This window comes from Heloderma suspectum, chromosome 3 (assembly GCF_057233095.1).
Source record: "Heloderma suspectum isolate Gila_16-S chromosome 3, 16-S_ref, whole genome shotgun sequence".
In the NCBI taxonomy this organism is placed as follows: domain Eukaryota; kingdom Metazoa; phylum Chordata; class Lepidosauria; order Squamata; family Helodermatidae; genus Heloderma; species Heloderma suspectum.
Window position 1 is genome coordinate 17,706,911 of NC_139460.1, and position 23,549 is coordinate 17,730,459.

The 23,549-nt window shown below is 49.1% G+C and overlaps 1 protein-coding gene across 1 annotated transcript in view; it reads left to right on the plus strand.

Moving 5' to 3' along the window:
- The window catches only part of NAALAD2 (N-acetylated alpha-linked acidic dipeptidase 2), a 60,804-nt gene that overhangs the window by 25,911 nt on the left and 11,344 nt on the right, over positions 1–23,549 (plus strand). Inside the window, exons 10-15 of the mRNA XM_084842560.1 lie at positions 40–159; positions 5,787–5,869; positions 9,934–9,997; positions 13,426–13,493; positions 17,235–17,326; positions 20,778–20,868. Coding sequence (XP_084698686.1) covers positions 40–159; positions 5,787–5,869; positions 9,934–9,997; positions 13,426–13,493; positions 17,235–17,326; positions 20,778–20,868 — 518 coding nt within the window. The remainder of the gene's footprint in view (positions 1–39; positions 160–5,786; positions 5,870–9,933; positions 9,998–13,425; positions 13,494–17,234; positions 17,327–20,777; positions 20,869–23,549) is intronic.

Genomic DNA, 23,549 nt, shown 5'->3' on the forward strand with positions numbered 1-23,549 from the left:
TCAATCCAGTTCTTTGAATCTTTCCCCCCTCTTCCTTAGATCGGTATGTCCTTTTCGGAGGCCATCGAGACTCCTGGGTGTTTGGTGGCATTGACCCCACCACGGGGGCAGCTGTTCTTCAAGCAGTTGTGCAGAGTTTTGGCAAGATGGTGATGAAAGGTAACAGAGCCGCACAAATAAAAGAGAAACTATGAAGCACACTGGGGGAGAGGCAGTGCAAGCTGAGACCTTCTGGCTGAGCTTGTCAAGAATGAGCATTACATACAGTGGCCTAGATTCAGAGGTGTGTGGGTATAGTACTTAGCTGCCTGTGCAATGATATGTATGTATATGTGTGAAGGTTCGAGGCCTACAGAGGCAAGGCAAGGAAAAAAAGTCAGGCCTAGAGGCCTGGGCTTTTTGGAGGGGGTATCCCTGAGAAGAGTAGTTTCATTTCCCTGGTTAGGTTTCATTTTCCTGAGTTAGATTTCATTCCTCCAGGTTTGAAACAGTACTTCCAGTTTTGGGGAAGGAGGGGATATAAAGGGAGAGAGGGGCAGTGACAGGGAGACCAGAGAGAGAGAGAGGAAGACCAGAGGGTCGGAAAGACCAGAGCTAGGGATGGCAGAGAATTCCGCCACGGATTCCAGTGATTCTTTAGAATCCGGCCCCCCAGAATCCATGGCGGAATGGTCTCCTGCCCCCCCTGCGGAATCCCCCGGGATGGAACTTACCTGGGGCGGATGCGGCGGATTCGGCGGCGGAGGCTTTTCTGGCGGCGGTGGCTGGTCTCCTGGCCGACCACGGCCGGGCTGCTGCAGCCGCCATTGCTGTCCTTGCAGCTGTGATAGGCTATGTAAGAATTTACATAGCCTATCACGGCTACCCCCCCAAAAAAGGGGGGGGGACCATTTGCGTAGCCATTTGCGTCCGCAGCAGCCCATCCACGGCCGGAAGTCCGGCTGCGGATGGACCTGGCTGGCTGCTCCGCAGAGCCGCCGCAGAGCAGAGCCGGCTGGGCAGGATTCCGGGGGGGGGGGAGGACCGGATCGCTTCCCCCCCATCGAGGATTCCGGGCGGAGGGATGGAGCGCCTCCCCCCGCCAGCGGATGTCCCAACCGGAACAGGTAAGGGATTCGTACATGCCTAACCAGAGCATGAAGACAGAGCAGGAAGAAGCAGCCTGGAGAAGTCTAAGTGCAGCTAGGGTAGAGGAACTTGAATTTTTGCAACCTTTATTTTCTCTTAAGGCCTTTTGCATCAATCAGCTGTATTGTGTAAATGCCTTTAGTTGTAATTTGCTTGTTCTAATTTACCAGTAAATTGTTGTGATTAAAACCCAAGTGTCTGAAGTGCCAGTCCCCCTATGTCTGCAGCCTAAGCCCCACATTACTGGGAAGGGAAAGTTTAAAAGAAGGAAGGTAGGACTGTTAAGGAGACAAGAGATCCTTAAGGAGTTGCTCAAGTGGTCCAGGTCATACGGGGAACCCTGACAGTATGTTACAGGACCTCAGTGATGATGGCAGCTTTTATGCTACTCACCTTTTGGGAATAGCATCCAAATCACTCCCCCATCACATTTCCCCAACAAGAAAAGAGGGAAAGGGGAACAGATTTGTTAAAGGACTAGTGATTCCTAATCCAGTGTTAGGAACTGCCTTACATTGAATTGGTTTGTACAATCATATCAACAAGCCTTTTCCCTCTGCACACATTCCCTTTACTCCTCCCTTCAAGCAAGCCATGATTAAACAAGGACAGCTCTAATTAACAGTGATTAAACCTGGAAGGCTCTAATTAACAAATTTCCCTGTTTTGTAGTGAATTAAGGAACTGTGGTTACCAGCTTTCAAACAAGCCAAGTTATTACACCAACTTCAAACCATGATTTAATATCCTAGCTTGTTCTGTAGCTGCTAACCACAGTTTCCTGGTTTGGATGAACAGGGAAACTATGATTAATTAGAGGTTTCCTAGTCTGATTGCTCACACTGCAAGGAATAAGAGGGAGCGAAGGGGCTGTGTGTGCAGGCAAAATGTTTGTTCAAATGAGATATGATTGTCTGAATATGGCCTCAGTCATTAGAACAGGGGTGGGCAACTCCACAGGTTCAGGAGCCGATTTCTCCGCTTTGTTGGAACTCTTAAGGGCCTCCCTCCCTGGAACCCACCAAAATTGCCACCACCAGGCTGCCAAATTTTCTGCTGAAATATGGTGGCAAAAAGCTGTGATTTTTCATTAAAACATGGCACATGGGCAGCCTGGTGTTGCCTTGGCTGCACTGGTTATGAATTTGTTTCCAGGTCAAATTAATGGTGATAGTTATTACACTGCAGCCCTATGTATATCTACTCAGATGTGTCCCTTTGAGTTCAACGGGACTTGCTCCCAGGTAAACGGGTGTAGGATTGCAGCCTCAAAGCTGTCTATTGCCTAGGCCCTCCTCAAAACCAACCTGAGCCCACCATATCTGAGAGGGTATCTCCACATAAGAACATAAGAAGATCCATGCTGAATCAGACAACAGGCCGAATCAGACAACAGGCCTATCTAGCCCAGCTTACTGCCTTTGATAGTGGAGACAATATACAGCCATCAGGACTATATATTAGCCTTATCCTCCATGAATTTGTCTAATCCCCTTTTCAAACCATCCAAATCGGTGTGACATTACATGTCTGTCTATATATGGAGTTTATAAGTACATACAGTTAGGGCCAGAAATATTGGAACAAGGATAACTGTTTTGGCAGTTGGCCTCTGTACACCACCACATTGAAGTTGAAAGGAAACACACCCAGATGGGAGCGAAGTCAGGACTTTCAGCTGTCATTCAGGGGGTTTGACAAAAGTGGGGCACTAACCATTCAGGAAGGACAGCCAATGGCATACCCCCCCCCCCATCGTTGGTGGCTCATAAGTAATGGAACAAACCAACATCACTTCAAACTGAAGGATCGCCTTTAATACCTGGATGAAAATCCTTTGCAGTCAATGACTGCCTGAAGTCTGGAACCCATGGACATGACCAAATGCTGAGTTTCCTCCCTTGAGATGCTTTGCCAGGCCTTGACTGCAGCTGCCTTCAGGTTCTGCTTGTTTGTGGGTCTTTCTGCCTTCAGCCTTGTCTTCAGTAAGTGAAAAGCATGCTCTATTGGGTTGAGATCAGGTGACTGACTTGGCCATTGAAGAACATCCCACTTCTTTGCCTTGAGAAACTCTTGGGTAGCTTTTGCTTTATGTTTTGGGTCATTATCCAGCTGCAATATGAAGCGGCGTCCTATCAGTTTGGCAGCATTCAGCTGAATCTGAGCAGAAAGCATAGCTCTATACACTTCAGAATTCATCCTGCTGCTTTGATCAGCAGTCAGGTCATCAATAAACACCAGTGACCCGGTTCCATTGGCAGCCATATATGCCCATGCCATAACACTGCCTCCACCATGTTGGACAGATGATGTGGTATGCTTTGGATCATGAGCTGTTCCTTTCCTTCTCCATACTTTTCTCTTCCCATCATTCTGGTACAAGTTAATCTTGGTTTCATCAGTCCAAAGAATCTTATTCCAGAACCAGGCAGGCTTTTTTAGGTGTTTGCTGGCAAAGGCTAATCTGGCTTTTCGGTTCTTGAGTGTTACCAGTGGTTTGCACCTTGTTGTGAAGCCTCTGTATTTATTCATAAAGCCGTCTCTTGACTGTAGATGTTGACAACGACATGCCTACCTCCGCAAGAGTGTTCTTGACCTGGCTAGATGTTGTGAAAGGGTTCCTCTTCACCATGAGCAGAATTCTGCGGTCATCCACTTTAGTTGTCTTCCGCGGTCTTCCAGGCCTTTTGCTGTTGCTGAGCTTGCCAGTTGATTCCTTCTTTTTCAGGATGTTCCAAACTGTTGTGTTGGCCACTCCCACTGTTTTTGCCATCTCTCTGATGGGTTTATGTTGTTTCCTCAGTCTAATGATGGCCTCTTTCACTCGCCTGGACACCTCTTTGGACCGCATGTTTGGAGTTCCAGTGAACAGCTACCAAATGCAAATGTAACACTCAGAACCCCCTCCAGGCCTTTTATCTGCTTGACTGGTCATGGGGTACCCAGAAAACAGGTCACACCTGGCCATGCAGCTGCTTGTCAGCCATTCGTTCCATTACTTATGAGCCACCAATGATGGAGTGTGCGTGTATGCCACTGGCTGTCCTTCCTGAATGGTTAGTGCCCCACTTTTGTCAAACCCCTTGAATGACAGCTGAAAGTCCTGACTTCGCTCCCATCTGGGTGTGTTTCCTTTCAACTTCAATGTGGTGGTGTACAGAGGCCAACTGCCAAAACAGTTATCCTTGTTCCAATATTTCTGGCCCTGACTGTATAATGGTATGTTGCTGTTATGAGTCTATGGTTATGGTGACTACTGTCTCTAGAGTAAGCATGGGATGACTGGCAGGAAGAATGGTGGATTTGCATGTGTGTGATGATTGGCCAAGTGAGTGAACAGGTGGGTGGGTGAAGTGTGTTATATAAACTGTGGGCTGTGCTGTGGGGGTCAGATAGAGAAAGGGATATGATTGGATAGGGTTAGGTTTTTAGGACTGAGAGAGAGAGAGAGAGAGAGAGAGAAAGAAAGATCTGTGGGGATTTATGAAATGATTGTTTGAGAGTGTGATCTAGAGAATGGTTTATGAGAGAACATACATTGATGAAGCCATTAAGAGTTACCTGTTTATTATTCAGCAACTTATTTGCTGTAGTTAATACAGTTTATTTGTTTAACCAAATCCTATGCCTTCTGCACTTGGCTATGTAAGGGGAAGGTAATAAAGGAAACAATACAGGTGATATTATAAACAAGTGTGTCCACATGGATAGAGGACTGAACATGAGTTGGACCTGAGCCTTAAAGGTCCTGGTGGCAGCATAACAGTGTGTGGGGAAGGTGTTTCCTTTCCTGCATGGGGTGAGAAAGGCTTTAAAGAAGGGGAATATTCTCACTGGGAAGGGGTAGGGACTCCACGGTGGCCATCACTACATCTTATGGTAGTGAATTCCATAGGTGACCTATGTGCTGTGTGACGAAAGACTTCATTTGATCTGTCCTGCATCTCCCACCAATCAGCTTCATTGAATGATCACAGGTTCTAGTATTGTGAGAGGAGGAAAATGTCTCCCTGTCCACATTCTCTACACCATGCATAATTTTGTACACCTCTAGCATGTCTCCCCTCGCTTGCCTTTTGTCTAAGCTAAACAGTCCCAGACAGTGTAATATTTCCTTGTAAGGCAGTTGCTCTGCTATTTCCAGCTTAATATGACAAAAAACTTGACTCTCATTTTAATGATGTTGTCTTTACCTATTTTTATTGTTCATATTGATTGAGGTGTTGGTTGAATTATTAAATGTTTGATTTTGTGTATTTTAAATAGACTGTAAGTTGCCTTTATCTTTTGCCCAACAAATATAGGAAATAAATGAAATCAGTAAAATAAAAATAGAATCCTGATCCAAAAATAAGGCAATCAGAATCAGATACTCTTGTAGAGATAGTTCAAGGGTTGGCATTTAAATGCTCCTGGTAATCTTATAAAGGATTGTTTTCCTTTCATTTTTAAGCAATGAAAACTCAAGCTGCAAGCTGATACCCACTTCCCTGGCAGTAAGGACCATTGAACTCAATGGGACTTGCTTGTGCGTAGACACATATAGGCTTGCACCGTCAGTCATGTATGGGGAAAATAAACCTTTTTCTGTGCAACATTAATTTTGTGTACAGGGAAAATAAACCTTTTTCTGTGCAACATTAATTTTGTGTGTGCAGGTTGGAAGCCTAGGAGAACGATCATCTTTGCCAGCTGGGATGCAGAAGAATTTGGGTTATTGGGTTCCACAGAATGGGCAGAGGTGAGCGACTGAGCCTGTACAACAGGGGTGCAGAACGCCAGGTCTGGGGCCCCAATCTGGCCCTCTGGTGTTCCCCAAATGGCCAGGCCCACTTCCCCAGGCCCCACCCCATTCTCCCTGATCACCAGTCATTTGGTGGTTTCCTGGTTTGATACAGTTTGTTCCCCATTCAAAAAGGTTGAAATGCCTCTCCTAAGGCTTAGTTACTGGCAGTTGGAGCTTGAAGCTACAATATGCTGATATTTTTGCCTTTTTGGCCCTGCCTTTTCTGCATCTGGTCCCACCCTCTCTGCCTTTGGCCCCACCCACCACTGGAATGCAGCCCCCTACAGCTTCTCTGAGACTGCATTTGGCCCTCAAGCTAAAATGTATTTATTTATTAAATTTATTAATCGCCCATCTGGCTGGTCACCCAGCCACTCTGGGCAATGTACAGCATATAATAAAAACAGTTTAAAACAACAAAATTCTACAATAAAAACATTTTCTAAAATACCCTAACCCACCCCAAATGCCTGCCTGAACAACCATGTTTTTAATGCACGGCGGAAGCTCATTAAAGAGGGGGCACGGCGGAGTTCCCTAGGGAGGGAGTTCCACAGAGTGGGGGCCACCACAGAAAAGGCCCTCTCCCTTGTCCCCACCAGTCTAGCTGTCCTGGCTGATGGGACAGAGAGAAGGCCATCCGAGGCTGATCTTGTTAAGCGGCCTGTCTGGTGTTGCTGGAGGTGCTCCTCCAAACCAACACCTTGAATTTGGCCCGGAAAACAACTGGTAACCAGTGCAACTCCTTCAGCACTGGAGTGATGTGATCTTGCCAGCGGCTGCCTTTAATCAGGCGAGCCGCCGCGTTCTATACCAGCTACAGCTTCTGAACCGTCTTCAAGGGTAACCCCATGTAGAGCGCATTACAGTAGTCTAAAGGAGAGGAGACCCAGGAGATGTACTATCGATGGGAGCAGATGGTCGGGAAGGAAGGGGCGCAGCCGCTGTATCAGATGGAGTTGATACAGCGCTGTCCAGCTCACAGCTGACACCTGAGCCTCCATGGACAGCTGGGAGTCCAAAATGACCCCCAGGCTGTGGACCTGGTCTTTCAAGGGTAGCCGTACCCCATTCAACACCAGGTCAACATCCCCCAGTCTCCTCTTGTCTCCCACCAAAAGTACCTCGGTCTTGTCAGGGTTCATCTTCAGCTTATTCCTCCCCATCCAGCCACTCACCATCTCCAGACATTTGGACAAGGATTCTACGGCCAACCTTGGTGAAGATTTGAACGAGAGGTAGAGCTGTGTGTCATCCGCATATTGATGACACCACACCCCAAACCTCCTGATGATAGCCCCCAGCGCTTCACATAGATGTTAAATGGCATCGGGGAGAGGATGGAACCCTGTGGCACCCCACAAGTAAGTGGCCATGGGTCTGAAACCTCCTCTCCCAGTGCTACCCCCTGGTACCTGCCGGAGAGGAAGGACCGGAACCACCGCAATACGGTGTCTCCAATGCCCAACCCCTCCAGGCGGTCCAGGAGGATACCGTGGTCAACGGTATCAAAAGCCGCTGAGAGGTCACGGAGAACAAGGAAGGGGCATTCACCCCTATCCAGAGCCCTCCTCATATCATCCACCAAGGCGACCAAGGCCGTTTCTATCCCATGCCCAAGCCTGAAGCCCGACTGAAATGGGTCTAGATAATCGGTTTCTTCCAAGTGTGCCTTCAACTGCATTGCCACCACCCGCTCAATCACCTTGCCCAAAAATGGCATGTTTGAGACTGGGTGAAAGTTGTTCAGAACTTGGGGATCCAAGGAGGGCTTCTTTAAGAGCGGTCTTATCACTGCCTCCTTGAGGGCTGATGGCATCACTCCCTCCTCAAGGGAGGTGTTCATGACCGCCCTGATCCCCTCACTCAGTCTCTCTCTGCAGCCCATAATGAGCCAAGATGGGCAAGGATCAAGTAAGCAGGTGGTCAGCCTTACAGATGAAAGCACCTTGTCCACTTCATCAGAAGGAAGAAGCTGGAACCGATCCCACAAAACCGGTTTGCCACAGGCCGCCTCTTGCTCACTAACTGTATCCACAGTGTGCAGAGTAACACTCCTAATCCGATCAATTTTATCTGCAAAGTGCCTTGCCAAGGCCTCACAGGAGGTCTTAGAATGCTCCAGTGGTTCCGGAGCCACAGGACCGACCAGGCTCCGGACCACTTGGAACAGCTTCCTGGGACAGCACTCTGCAGATGCGATAGAGGCAGCATAATATTCCTTTTTTGCTGCCTTCACCGCCACGTGATAGGCTGAAGATATATCTCTAGCCCGTGTCCGATCGCCTTTGGAGCAAGACTTCTGCCACCGGTGCTCTAGCCGTCTCACCTCCTGTTTCAGAGCTCGTAACTGCAGATTGAACCATGGTGCAGTCCGAGCCCTGTTCAGGGGGAGAGGGCGTTTCGGAGCCACCTGATCTGATGCCCCAGTGATTGCAGCATTCCACCCACCCACCAGGGTCTCGACCGAGTGGCCGTTGGCATGCTCCAGAGAATCCCCAAGCGCGTCCAAGAATCCATTCGGATCCATAAGATGCCTGGGGCGGACCATTTTAATGGGTCCTCCACCCCTGCGGAGGGGATGTGGAACCGAGAAGTCTAACGTCACCAGATAGTGATCTGACCATGACAAGGGGGTGGTGGATATACCCTCGACTTCCAGATCACTCCCCGCTTCTCCAGAAACAAACACAAGGTCTAGTGCATGACCGGCTACATGGGTGGGCCCAGTTAGAATATGGTGCAGCCCCCAGGAAGCCATGGTCTCCATGAAGTCCCGAGGTGCTCCTGTGAGGACGGCCCCCGAATGTACGTTGAAGTCCCCCAACACCAACAAGTTAGGGGACTGTACACGCACATCAGAGACCACCTCCAGCACCTCAGCCAGGGAGTCAGTCGTGCAGCAGGGTGGACGGTACACGAGCAGAATCCCCAGACTGCCCTTCGGGCCCAACCTCCAGTACATGCACTCAGCAACCTTGGTCTCCTGGAGAGGGGGTCTGGTGAAGACCAAGGACTCTCGGTAGATAACAGCCACTCCCCCTCCCCGATCCCCAGCCCTCAGCTGCTGTGCATACGAAAATCCGGCTGGACACATGGCCACAAGAGTTGGAGCAGCGGCCTCGGCCAGCCAGGTCTCCGTAATACATGCCAGGTCTGCACCCTCATCCAGGATCATGTCATGGATGAGGGAGGTTTTCTGGGTAACAGACCTGGCATTGCAGAGCAGCAAACGAAGGCCAAAAGATGGAGTCACGCCTCCCCCAGCCATCCTTTGGCTCCGGACAGGCCCGGAGCAGGGGACAGATACTACACATCTCTCCCTTGTTCCCCTTACCTGGCATGGCCTGCCCCTAGCGCTCCGCCAGCACCTGCCGCCCAGCCTCGGTATGTTCTGGCCCCCAACACTCCCCCCACTGCCTCCATCAGGTGGACACATGCCCCCTTGCTCTTGCCTATCAGGCAGGCTACCCACCCCTAAAAACACAACAGACTCCCCCAGAAATTAAAAAAAACAAAACAAAAACCACACAACAACAACTAAATTTCCCCTTAAAAATAATGCCAGGCAGAAGTCTGCGGGGAAGGCCTGGTGGTGGTGGTGGTGGCGGCGGCAGTGGCAGCAGGCCTGCCTCTTCCCCGGTGGTGGCAGCTTCTCCTGCAGGCCCTGGCTCTCCCAGGCCACCTCAGCCAGCCAGCTTATGTAGCCCCTCCAGGAAGGGGTAGGTGGAAGCAGCACAGCTGGCTCGGTACCTGGGGGCCTAGTCCTGCAGAGAGTGGCGGTCTGCCAGGCAGAAGTCTGCAGGGAAGGCGGAGGCTCCTCACCCCTGCTGTAGAAGAATATAATGCTGTCCCTAGCAGGAACTGCTTGTCTCTTTGATCCTTAGTAAGCCAAGACATGTCACAAGTTTGTGAATGTGGTTGGTTTTCCATTTCATCAGCTGGGGTTTTCGTTAATGGAGGCAAGCCATTGAATCTTGTATCAACCTGGTAATGATTGTACCTTTTTGCAACTACAGGAGAATGTCAAAATTCTGCAGGCACGGGCCGTGGCTTACATCAACACGGATTCTTCTATAGAAGGTGAATGTCCCTTTGCCATATTCCAGACAGTTGCGAGCTGGACTTTCGGTTTCAATGCTGTGAGACTTTTACGTTTGGAGCGAACCCAGGTCCTGGTGCTCAGCCAATTCAAATGATATATCCTTCTAGGGACGTATGGATTGTGTGAAGTCTGCTCTGTCTGTATTTTGTGGATTGTCAGGTGCCTTTTGCTCCGTCGTCTGTTCACAGATGGATTTGATTTTTTTTTCATTATGTGGAAAAATTCACAAACAATTCCGTAAGAAGGTTTACAACACTATACATAATTTACCTTGGTACATAAGATTTAGCGTATTGTCCTCCATTCCATTCAACTTTTCCCCCTCTGCAGAAACTTGCATATTTTCCTACATTTCTGGAAAGTAAAAAACAAAAAGATCTGGAAATCCACGGATTCCATGCGGCCTGTGGGAGTCGCTCCGTAGCGGATTCCACAGGTTGGATTCTTAGAAATCCAAGCTCATTTTGGCCCGTCCTGGAGTTCTCCAGCATCCCTATGTCCTTCCCCTCTCTTTGCTCACATTAGTAATCTACTTGTGCAGGCTGGTTCTTCACCTACTTGCCTGTGGCGATTAAGAGTTGCCCCAAGGTGAGCAGGTAGCAAAGCTTTTGTAAACTAGATGGGAATGGGTTCATTTTTTTTCAAGGTTGTTAGTGGTTAGTACTTGGATGGGAAACCGCCTGGGAATCAGGCTTTCTGCATTGAGCAGGGGGTTGGACTCGATGGTCTTGTAGGCCTCTTCCAACCCTATGAGTCTATGTCTATGACTTAGGGTGCTTCCAGATGAGGCTTTTATGGCTTTTACCTTAATTCAGAAAATTCATTAAGGAGAAAAAGATGAATCACAAATAAGAGAAACAGGATGCAAAATACATAAATAAATTACTGTAGGAAGCCCAACATGTTTCAGCCTTTTTCTCATTGTTAGGGCTTCTTCAGGGGATAGAGAAAAAAGTCTGCAGATTTTTTTCATAAAAGATTGTCTCCTGTGTCAATCTACTGGTGACCGATTGACACAGGAGACAATCTTTGTAAAAAAATGCTGCAGACTTTTTTCTCTACCCCCTGAAGAAGCCCTAACAATAAGAAAATGACTGAAATGTGTTGGGCTTCCTACAATACATACATACATACATAAATATATTGCATCCTGAGAACTTGTTTTTCTTCTTTGTGATGTACTTTGGATGCTCACCTCCTTCAGTTTTCAAGGAGAAAAAGATGCACAGCACCTTCTGATTGCTAGCACAAGGAGCTCTCTATCTGGAAGTAGCCTTACACTGGTAGGCATGAACACGTGGGCAACTAAAAATTGAGTGGGGAGAGGGGGATCCCCCAAAATCAGGTGGAGGGAGCTTATGTGAGCAGAGCTCCTCCTCTCATGGAAGGTCCCTTCCTCTCGCTGAAAGAAGATCCTGGATCCAGTCCCCTGGGGGGGTGTACGCATTGCATAGCAATGCCTGCAATTTCTTCTTTGCCTTGGGAGGGTGCATTTACATAGTTTTATATGAGTAAATCTTAAATTTCACTGTTCTTCTGTTCAGAAGAAAGCTGTCAACAATCGCATGTATTGACTCGCCCTGAGCCATTCCATGAATTTCCCACAGTTATGGAAAAATAGTGGAGGGAAGGGGAGGGAACCCAAAATCAACTTCTATGTTCTCCAAAATTGCTGGGATACAGGGAGGAGGTAATACCTGTTTCTGCAGATATCCTCTGTCTCCAGGCTGAGTTGGAAGGACAGCAGGCAGTGCGAGGTTTGTAAATGCATTTAATGGCACTGAAAAAGCCAAGTTCTCCCTTGCTGTTGCATGTCTGTTCCTAATGTGCCCTTGGCGGGGGCTAATCTGAAGCCCTGTGGCTGTAGCAATTTGCTCCTGAGATTATGTGGCAACATCTTTGCTTTCAAAGCCGTCAAGATGGGCATTGGCCAAATTCTGGGCCAGCCTTCCGCAACACAGATCCCTTCAGATGCCGTTGCCTGTAATTTCCTACCATTCCAAAGGAAAAAAATCGCAACTGTGATTTACCAGGAATACATCTCAGAAAGTCAGTCCCTGGTAAACAGTGTCAGGCAGAGCAGTTCTGGCTCCAGGTTTTTGGAGGGCTCATGGGCAAGACACCCTTAATGGGCCCCCACCCTCAGTGAGTCCTCCTTCTCACCGCCATTGTCACCAGCTGCTATTCCTTCTCTTCCTCTTCCTGAATGCTGCTAGCACTTGCTTGCTTGAGAGAAAGAGAGCCAGTGAGCAAGGAGGCTGTGGCATCTGCTGCTGCTCCTTCTCACCATCATCGTTCTCTGGGCTAGAGCAAGAGGCAGGTGAACAAGCAGGTTGCAATGGCAAAGTGGAGAAGCGAGTCCAGGAGGCTCTTGTCAGTGGGCCCCCTCCTGGGGCATGGCCCTCAGCAAGGGTCCAACCATGCCTACCCTTGACACCCCTCCTGAGGAGGAGAGCCTGTTCTAGATAAGAGTTACCTCTGCTGTGCTTTGGAGGCAATTGGTAGTTCCAGGGGTGGCTCGTGAGTTGTTATTGGTGGGTTCACCTGTACTGGAATTGCCCAGTAAGAGGGAGAGTTTGTGCAGTAGGAACTAAAGGGGGAAACTAGAGGTGGTAGAGCCTATGCTTTGCATGCAAAAACATCCACGGTCTGTCCAAGGCATCCCCAGTCAAAAAGATCAGGTTGTAGGTGGTGGGAAAGATCTTGGCTTCAGACCAGGAGAACAGTTGCCAGTCAGGGTAGACCAGGGGTGGGGAAACCCTTTCCACCCGAGGGCAGAATTCAGTTTTGGGGAAGCTCTTGGGGGCTGTTTCCCAGTGGTGGGTGGAGCCAAAGGCAAAAGGGGCAGGGCCAGAAATACCATAAATACCTGCCTATTGTAGCTTCAAGCTCTTACTGCCTTAGGGGAGGCATTTCAACTTTTTAGAAAGGGGGAAAAACTGCACAAAAACCAGGAAGCCACAAACAATTGGCAGTTGGGGGGAAGGGGCGGAGTTGGGGGAAGGGGGTGTGGCCCTCTGGGTAACCCTGGAGGGCCAGCTTGAGGTTCTCCAACCCTGGAGTAGACAATACTGGGTTAGAAGGACAAATAGCAGTGGAGGCTGGTGGCTCCAATGTCAGTGAGGTGGTGAACCTGCTCCAGGTTTCAGTCAGGACCAGTCAGAACTCTAAGGGAGCTATCCCAGGTGTGAAGCTCCTTTAGATAGCTCCTTTAGAGTTCTGGCTGGTTCTGACTGAAACCCAGAGCGGATTTGCCATCCCACTGACATCGGAGCCACCAGCCTCCGCAAATAGTCTGACCTGGTATAAGGCTTCCTATGACCTCCTTTTAAGTTGACATTTTAAAAATTACCTTTTAAAGAGAGGCCTGAAAGAAAGGAACTCTTATCTGTGTTTTGATTTTCAGGCAACTACACCTTAAGAGTTGACTGCACACCACTTCTCAATCAATTGGTATATAATCTGACAAAAGAGGTACAAGAAGTCGAGTTTCCCTGGCTCCTCTTCTCTTCCTCCTCTTCCTCTTGCTCTTCCTCTTCCTTCCCCTGGCCTTCCTTTGCCCCCCCCGTGGGTTTGGTGATTCCTTTCAAGTGCAGAGAAAAGCTTCTTGAGAATCTCAGCTTTTAATGTCGACTCTCTAGACTTTATGAGTGCAAAGGTAGGTGTCAGCACTTGTCTTGAGACATGCAGTGGTTCGTAGACGATCTCCTCAGGGCTCCTCCTAGAATCTTCCCAGGGGTCTGTAAACTGGCTGTTGCAGCCCAATCTTGAAAGGCGTTGACTCCGTAGTAAGTCCCTCTGAGTTCAAGAGGACTTACTTCCTGGTAAGCATGCTTAGAATTGCAGCCTTAGAGTCCGTGCGGTGTCGTGGTTAGAGAGTTGGACTGAGGAGATCCAGGTTCTAGTCCCCACTCGGATGTGAAGCTCGTTGGGGGACTTTGGGCCAATCACTGACTCTCAGCCTAACCTACCTCGCAGGGTTGTTGTGAGGATAAAAAGGAGAGGAAGAGCATCATGTAAGGTGGTGCCTTAGATTCCTTGCAAGGGGAAAAAATGACAGGATATAAATGTAGTAACAGACAGACAGATAGACAGATAAACGACATGTAATTCTAATTGCGTGAAAGCAGCACGTGCACACTTTTAAAGAATATAAATAGCTACCACAGGAAAGGGAATTTCACTCTTTAGCCCCAATCTGTACTCCCATCAAAAATTGCTTCCCCCGCTCCCAAAAGTGACCCTTAGCCCTGGAAGGGAAGCTCTGTTTGGTAACAATGGGAACTCCCCTCCTCGGCTTAATAGCAGCTCCAGGGATTGGGACTTAAGTTTGTTAAGTTTGTTTAGTTTGGCTCTTAAGCATGCATTCATCGCAGGAAGGGGCTCCATGGGATTAAAGGGGCTCCAGAGGCCACCCATCTTTCTCGGCCTACCCTCTGACACCCACATGTTGAACATAGACATTAAAAAAAAAATGTAAATTTCAACAAAAACAAAACAGATCATAAAAAAGGAAAAATAAAGAATATTTTTTAAAAAACAGCAAACAATCTCTCTCTCTCTCTCCCCCCCCCCGTCTCTCTCTCATTATAACGACATGCATTAAAAGTATCAGCTTCAATTGACTACAACATAAACTTCAATAAAAGCAGACCAAATATAGATATAGGTGTAGGCTATGGCTGTAGCCTACGCAAGCTTCACCTATGCCAGGGGTATTGAACCTCTTTCAGCCCGAGGGCCGAATTTGGCCCCAGAGCCTGAGGTTCCTCAACCCTGCATCAGACAATACTGGCTTAGAAGGACTCTGTCGCAATCATGTCTGGCTTGTGGGTTTCCCATGGGCAGCTGGTTAAGAACATCAGAACATCAGGAGAGCCTTGCTGGATCAGACCAAGGGTCCATCTAGTCCAGCATTCTGTTCACACAGTGGCCAACTAGCTGTCAACCAGGTACCCACAAGCAGGGCATGAGCGCAACAGCACCCTCCTGCCCATGGTTGGCCACAGTGTGGAAAGAACGCTGGACTAGGTGGACCCTTGGTCTGATTCAGCAGGGCTCTTCTTATGTTCTTATGAGAAGCACTTAGGGGTCACATTTCAGTGGCGGGAGGGCCTGAAGGCAAAAGGGGCGGGGGCCCCAAACACCAGAAACACCAAAAGAATCACTGTATTTTAGCTTAAAGCTCTTACCGCCAGTAGCTAAGCCTTAGGAGAGGTATTTCCACTTTTTAGAATGGGCAGTGGCAGGCAGAGGGCAGGAAGAACCTGAGCAAAAGCCAGGAAACCACCAAACTATCGGCAGTCGGGGGAAGGGGGTGGTGCCAGGAAAAGGAGCGGGGCTATCTGGGGAACGCTGGACCCTCCGACTGGGACCTCAGGCGAGTCAGATTTGGTCTGAGTTTCTGCACCCCTGACCTATGCAGATATCCATGCTCAATGCACGAATGTTGGAGGAAGTGCATAATGTCAGGGGTGGGGCCAGCAGTGCAGCCCTGCTACCCCTTCCATCATGTGGAGCTTCTTCATATAGTTAACGCATGAAGGGGAGAACTATGATGTGCACAGAATGTTTGTTCTTCCTTTCCTCTTAGCCATCTGTGTCGCATCCCATTTTATCAGTTGTGGCTTTGTCTTCTATATCTTTAAGCCTCTTTCTGGGGGCTTAAATGTATTTATATATTTAGAACAGTAACAACAATGACAGTGATTCATACAGGTTTGATTGATTGATTTATACCACTTAATATATTAAAAACCTTTACCACAGAGGTCCCTAACTTTTTTCGGCCTGTGGGCTCATTTGAAATCCTGATACAGTGCCATAGGCACCAGTGACAAAATGGTTGCTATGGAGAGGGCATGGCCACTCACAAAATCGCCACCATGGTGGTGGTGGGGGTCAGATCAGAAAGGAGTCAGGCGGGCAAGCAAGCAGGGCAAGACTCTGGCTTCTCCTAAGGATAGTGCGGGCGCCCATTTCGGTCCACAAATCTGTCAGACTGCCAGCGCCCGTGCAACCCAAACTGCACCCACTGAGCTCTGCTCTCTGCTCATCAGTCCCCGGACCGCCCTCCCGCATTTGGTAAGCAGCCCACAACTTACCTAGGCCCATCTGTCTGTCCCGATCACCATGTTTTGTAAAAACATGGTGATTGGGACAGAGACCGATGGGCCCAGGTAAGTCGTGGGCTGCTTACCAAGTGCGGAGGGAGACTCGAGTGCAGCCTGGAGGGCCAGTGAGTGGGGGCTGGGGCTGGGCGGGTGCTCGGAGAACCCGGACAGGAGGGCACTCATCCATCCCTAGCTTCTCCGCTCCCCAGTAAAAGGCCGCTGCTGCACGCCGCACGCCGCACACCACACAAACCAAACAAATGGGGCTGGGTGGGGCAGCTGGCAAACCCAGAAATCTAGCACGCACAATGAACAAAAACAGTGCAGGCAAGTGAGCGAGCATGTGGTAAAATCCTTAACTTTGCATGTGCTCCCCACATGCACCAAACAACATCCAAACTGCCACACCACCACAAGGCAGGCGGTCATGGTGGAGAATAGGAAATGCCCCCACATCACCACCATCCCAAACAGAAAATCCTCAAGGTAAAGCAACGTGCACAGATGAGTGAACATGCTGGAAATTCCATTGCTTTACTCACCTACATCCAACAACCAATCAGAAGGGCACAGTGGACAAGCACGGCACCTCCCAACACACAAAAATAAAGGGTTGGAGACCAAGCGCCATCCCCCTCACCCCCCAAAATGCAGATAGGAGGGTGAGCAAGCAGGTAGGAAATGTCCTCCCTTTGCCTGAGCTCCCCTCTCAGGTGGAAAAGGCCCCAGCCCACTCAGTCCCATCCCTGTACTTCCAGTTTGCATGCAAAGGGAACACTTTCCTTTCTGACACAGCCACCCACCGCTCACACCAACTCTTAGCAGGCACAGAATGGGAGTAAGGACACTGGTTTGTAACCTATTACTTTGACCAGTCAGAGAGTAAGGGGCCATGTCAAAATGGCAAGGCGAGGTACATAGACTTAAAATTATAGCGAAACCAGGTCCATAGACTTAAAAATATAGAACAACCAGGAAGTTAGCAGACTTCACCACAAAGGCACAATTAAAGACCTCGAGGGTACACCTGTGCCCTCAGAAGCCCGACTGGGGACCCCGGCCTTAATGGTTCACAGTAAAAGCAGTTATTTTCCTTCTCCAGATCCCAAGCCCTGATGAAGGGTATGGAAGCAAATCTCTCTATGAGAGCTGGCTTGAGAAGGACCCCTCCCCAGAAAGTAAGCATCTACCCAGGTAAGATCTCTTCATATGTAGCACAGACATGCGTGTCTTTTACACTTGATCATTTGCATATGTAAGTGAGCCATCAATGTTCCCACACCACAGGCATGTTCTCATTACTGGCATTATTTCAAACGCAACACTCCTCTGTCCACACTTTCAGTCATCAGCCACCAGGGTAGAGAAATCAGGCCGTAAACATGCACGTGTGAACCTTTGATTTTATATATGTCTGCCTCCTCTCCTTTGGCCTGCCAAAGGGCATCTCTGCACCAGCCTAAAATCCTGCATTTAAAACGGGGCTTTCTGCTCTCGTTTTAAATGCAGGATCACAACTGACTCCTCACATGCTTCCTTTCCCCCCTCCCCTTTCCCCCTCCTTCTCCCAGTATCTGACTCTTCCATTATCTTTCATTGATCTTGCTCCTCTTCTTGCCGCTTTTACTCTTTTCACGGAGGAAAGTGAAGCGGAACACAACAGGGTAATTTGATAGCTCCTTATCTGCGATCTATTTAAAAACAGAACAAAGGGCATTTAGTGCAGGAGACGCCCTGGAGGGTCACGGTGTCATGCAAAGAGCCCGCAAACTTCCGTGAAGGAGCAATCTCAATTGCAGGATAAAAGCTCCGTATGAAGGAGCCCAAAGAAAAGGCAATAATCCTATTCTCTAGTCATCTCAATGAAGTCCTCTGAAGCTCACCCCAGTGGTGCTGGAGTTAGGAGTCCGTGATGTTTGCTGAACTCAGACTGATCTGTAGTATATTATGAGATTGCACCCAAATTCTAACGATGGACGAAAGTCCCTTACCTGGTCCCGCAGCTGTTTTCGGTGTGTGGGGGAGGCGCTTCGGTTCTCCCCCCGAAATTCAGGCTGGGGGGGAGGCGCCCCATCCCTCGCTGCCAAAATTCTGGCCGGGGGGGAGGACTTTCCATTTCTTTTGGCACTTCTTTTTGGCAGTGGGGCTGACTGGGTGAGCAGTTAAGAGACTCCACTGCCAGGTGGAAAAAAGGAGGGAGGACTGGCAGAGTGGTGGCAGAGGGTCCCAGATGGCGTGCAAGCGGGGGGGAAGGGGCATCAGCAGCACTATGCTGAGGTGCTGGCTCTGCTCGGAGAATTTGGTAGGGATGGCGGAGAATTTCTCCACGAATCTCCGGGAGGCCAAATGCCAACGCATTCGGCCGCCTGAAATTGGTGGGGAAATTCTCCTCCACCCCCCCGGGATGGGACTTAGCTCTGTCAAATGTCCCTCTCGGCAGCGGGTCCCGGCGGCATTTCGGCAGCGTTTTGGCGGGGGCGGGGGCGGCGGCCGGTCTTCCAACCGGCTGCCGCCGCCGCCATTTCCCAGTAAAATAAAATTAAATTAAAAAAAAGTGATAGGCTACGTAACGATTTACGTAGCCTATCACAGCTAGATTTTCAAAGTCAGCTGTGATAGGCTACGTAAATCATTACGTAGCCTATCACGGGTGACTTTGAAAAAAAAAGAAGCGCGTACGCAAATGGCGGCACCCATGGGCGCCGCCATTTGAATTCCTTATTTGGGCACGTGTAGTCTACGTAAATCTTTACGTAGACTACCCGTGCCCAAATAAGGAACGCAAATGGCGGCGCCCATGGGTGCCGCCATTTGCGTACACGCTTTCCCCCCCCTTTTTTTTCCAAAGTCACCTGTGATAGGCTACGTAACGATTTACGTAGCCTATCACGGCTGACTTTGAAAATCTAGCCGTGATAGGCTACGTAAATCGTTACGTAGCCTATCACGTTTTTTTTAATTTTATTTTATTTTACTGGGAAATGGCGGCGGTGGCAGCCGGTTGGAAGACCGGCCGCCGCCCGCGCCCCCGCCAAAACGCTGCCGAAATGCCGCCGGGACCCGCTGCCGAGAGGGACATTTGACAGAGCTAAGTCCCATCCCAGGGGGGTGGCGGAGAATTTCCCCACCAATTTCGGGGGGCCGAATGCGTTGGCATTTGGCCTCCCGGAGATTCGTGGAGAAATTCTCCGCCATCCCTACCAGATTCTCTGAGCAGAGCCAGCACCTCAGCATAGTGCTGCTGATGCCCCTTCCCCTCCGCTTGCACGCCATCTGGGACCCTCTGCCACCACTCTGCCAGTCCTCCCTTTTTCCACCTGGCAGTGGAGTCTCTAACTGCTCACCCAGTCAGCCCCACTGCCAAAAAGAAGTGCCAGGAAGCCGGCAGGCCCTGTGCCTCACCATTTTTAAAAAACCTTGGGGGGGGGGGGATATGTTTTGAGTAGCAGTGATCGGAACCAATGAGATGCTGCCTTTGTGGAGGGGGGTGGCCAATGAGGGCCCAGGAGTGATGGAAAGTCCTACCTGTTTACTTTTCCAAGGTTTTTCTTTTATGGATGGACTTTCCCAGCAACAATATATCATTCCCTGTTGTAATTGTAACCCGAGTCTTAGAATTTACCCCTAGGCAGTCAACCTTGCTCACACACCCAGACCAGGGCAAATCTGTTAACCAAGGTATTTATTAATATATTCTAGACAAATACTGCATTCCTAACAGACATCAAAGCCCATTCCCATAAGCCCTTAACAGGAGAGCAACAGACAGACACAGAAACACAGACAGACAGTCACTCTCTGTCTTGGCTCTGGGAGAAAACAGGCAAGCCTCCAGACTCCAACACTGTATTAGCCACCAGGCCCCAGTTTGCAACAATTGAGTCCTCACGCCTTGAAGGGAACCTTCTCTCAGCTTCCAATTGTGCACAGCTTCTTGTCTCAGCAAAAACAGCCCAGCAATCCTCCTTCTCCCCCAAACAGGCAGATTTACAAGAGCAGTCTTAAACTTCTTATTGAAGCCTCCCCCACTCTGTCCGTGGATCTTCTTCTTTCAACAAACTTGTTGAACAAGAACTCGCACCAGCCAGACAAATGCCTCCTCCTCCCCGCTCTCCCTCTTACCTCTGGCCTTTTACTTAAATGTGCACCTCTTCTGGTCAGAAGAGGACAGCCACATTAACTCCCACTTAACTCCTGTTAACTCTTTCCAAACCTACAAACTCCATCTGTTACATACTGCAAAATATTTTGGGGTAGCTTGGTCTTGAATGGGCAGTTTAGTCCATGAGCTTTACAGCTGCTCCTGTTGGAGATGAAAACTGCTAGAACTGGTTTGCTGAAATGGATCAACACAGCTGTCTGCATCTATGGACTCTCCTTGGGGGTGTGGCCGTGGGGACTGTCATGATGAGTGGCTGTACTTCAAAATCTACTCCTACACCACTGAACACAACACTTCTCACATTTTATCTGTCTGGCAAATTTTGCCAGCATTATGCATGTAGCTCATTTCAGGCCTAATCTGCGTAACCTTCATGCTTGCAAAGGGCAACACCTTCATTGGTAAACCCATGCGCCAAAGCTTTTTAGCTGCAGCATTGCAAGAGGTCTGACTGTAGCATCTTTTTATTCTCCCTCTCGGCAGGATAAACAAACTTGGATCTGGCAGTGATTTCGAAGCTTATTTCCAGCGGTTGGGGATTGTGTCAGGCAGAGCACGGTACACTAAGAATAGAGTAAGCTGACCGGCTTGTCTGAAAGCTGACACCGCCATTTGTGGGTTTATTTTTGGAGTGCTATGAATTAGTGCTGTGCTGAAAATTTCTTCCACTTTTTTTTTTTTAACCATTCTCATTCAATTTGATAGAAAAGGAGAAGAAATTTCGGAGAAATTCTCATGGGTTGGGTTTGGGGTTCTTGTCCTTACTTTAATTATGAGGTGGCCATGGAGTGTGCATGATTGTCCCGTCTTTCATGGTACAATAATCTCTGTGGCAGCCTGTAGCCTCCTCAGCTTCCCCCACTTCAGTTAAAGCCATCATGAGGAAGACGTCATGAGGCAATTCCTCCCATGGGGCTTTCTCAGTTCAGAAAGTGCAGGTGGCCTGGGAGGCTGCAGAGCAATGGAAAGATGTGCAATAGAGACAGAAAACGCACTCAGCGCCCTCGGCCACCTCACAATGATTAGGTAAGCTCAAAAATACTACCAAAAGAAATTCAAAAGTCCGCCTCAAGAAAACAAAAAAAACCCTCAGGGAAACAGAAAGAAGCCATGCTACCCCTGCTGTCAGTCAGCCCTATCTGTGAGAAACGGTTGGAGAATTTCTCCTCTGCCAGGAGAAATTCGGTGAAATTGTGTCCCCCCCCCCCCCAAACTTCTCTGCCCACAAATAGGCTGGAGAATTTTGGGAGGCCCTTTGTGCACAGCTCTGCTATGAATGCTCCATGAAAATGAGGCTTCTTTTCTGTCTCCTGCGTCCCCCGTTCTTCTTGAGAGGGAAAAGAATCCCAAAGGTATTAGCCTGCCGATGCGGAAGCAGCAGTGGCAGCTCCAGGTTTTTGCGGGCCCCTGGGCAAAGCACACTCCATGGGCCCCTCCCTCAGCGAGTCTACCTCCTCACCCCCCTTGTTACCAGCTGCTCGTCCACCTCATCCTTTTTCTCATGACTGCTTCCGCTTGCCTGCCTGCTAGGCAGAGGATCAGTGAGCAAGTAGGCCGTGGTATCTGCTGCTGCTCCTTCTCACCCTCACCGTTGTCTGGGCCAGAGCAAGAGGCAGGTAAACAAGCACGTTGCAACAGGGAACAGGAGGAGCAGGTTCCAGCAGGTTCTTGTCAGTGGGCCCCTGCTGGGGTGTGGGCCCTTGGCAGGTTCCCGACCATGCCTACCCTTGATGCCAGTCCCGGGAAGTACCAAGCTATGTTTCTGGAAAAACAGACAGAATTGGAAGGATAAGACTGTCAAATTCCTTGGTCCTCTCCATTCGCAATCACACACTCGAAGGCACCAGGCTTCAGGCTCACCACTTTATTAGTTAGCAACCAGGTTCTTTACAAATGCCAGTCCTCGGAGACTACAAAGGGAAACAGCTACTCCACACAATTACGGATATCAAAAGAGGAGCCAAGTGGGAATCAGAGACGGTGCCAGCAGCTTGAAACAAGAACTTGCCGGCCAGAATAACTTGGGGAGGGATGCCCCTCCCTTATAGTTGTGCCCCCCTATGTAGGCTATCACGCCTAGGCAACTGGGTGGAACATCTGAGCTCCACCTCTAACTTTTCCCGCTTTGCTCTGTGCCGGACTCTAGCACCCTTCAGGTCACACCCTGCACTCTCCTCCTCCTCTGAGACCTGGGATCTCACGGGGGAGGAAAGGGCGGGGGGGCTTCCGGTCGAGCTATCTGTGTGCCAAGTTCCTGAGAAGAACGCCTATCCATATCTGAGCTCACCAGGGAGGAAACCTCCCCCAGTTCTGGCTGTTCCCATTCTGAGTCTGAGCTGCTAACTATCTCCACACGCTCAGAATCATTCCGGACATAGACTGATGCCTCCTTTCACACATTTATATGGGATAAGTTAAAAAAAAGTCCCATTGAACTCTGAGCCAGTCCAGTCATGATGTTTGTCACATAGTTTGCCTATTTCTTTCACAAATAACCGGTATGGGGCAGTGCAAACTGGATTGGGACCGTGGCATGGGAGGATGGGGGCTTTAACCCTTTCCCCCCACTTTGGTCCTGACTGGAATCACACATGTACCCCGCCGCCGCCATGGCTTGTGTTGCGGGGCAGGCTGAGTGGAAATTTGAACACAGAAGGAGAAGTTGCAGATCAGGTGGTAGAGTCTTGAGGTAGAAGAATGGAATGTACCACTTCAGACTGCAGATGGGGAATCTCATTTTTTAAAATATTGCCCTGTATTAAAAAACAAAACATCCCCCCTACACACACACACACACACACACAATCCCAGCCCTCCTTGCAAGTAGAAAACTAGCACAGCATGGAGCAGATTCAGAGCAAGTATCTTTCTCTCTCTGTGCTAGATGGCGTTTTTGTTTTAACTTGTAGGGAGGTGCATTTTTAACGTATTAAAAAACGATATCCCACACTTGACGTCTGAAGTGATACAATCTACTGCATCTCCTAAGCATTCTGCCACCTCATTTTGCTGCAGGTGTGGACAGGTTCAAGAAGCCCAGGTTCAAGATGAAGCTGAATAGTATAATTAATACATTAAAGGAAATTATAAGATCTAAAATGCCAACAGAACCCACAATCATATTACTAGGAAGACTGAATGGAATAATCCCTCCCACATAAGTTACATAAGGTGATAGGGAATATGTTAGTAGCAGCACATATATTGGTAGCAAGAAAACTGGAAGCAACAAAAGCCTCCATTAACAGGGGACTG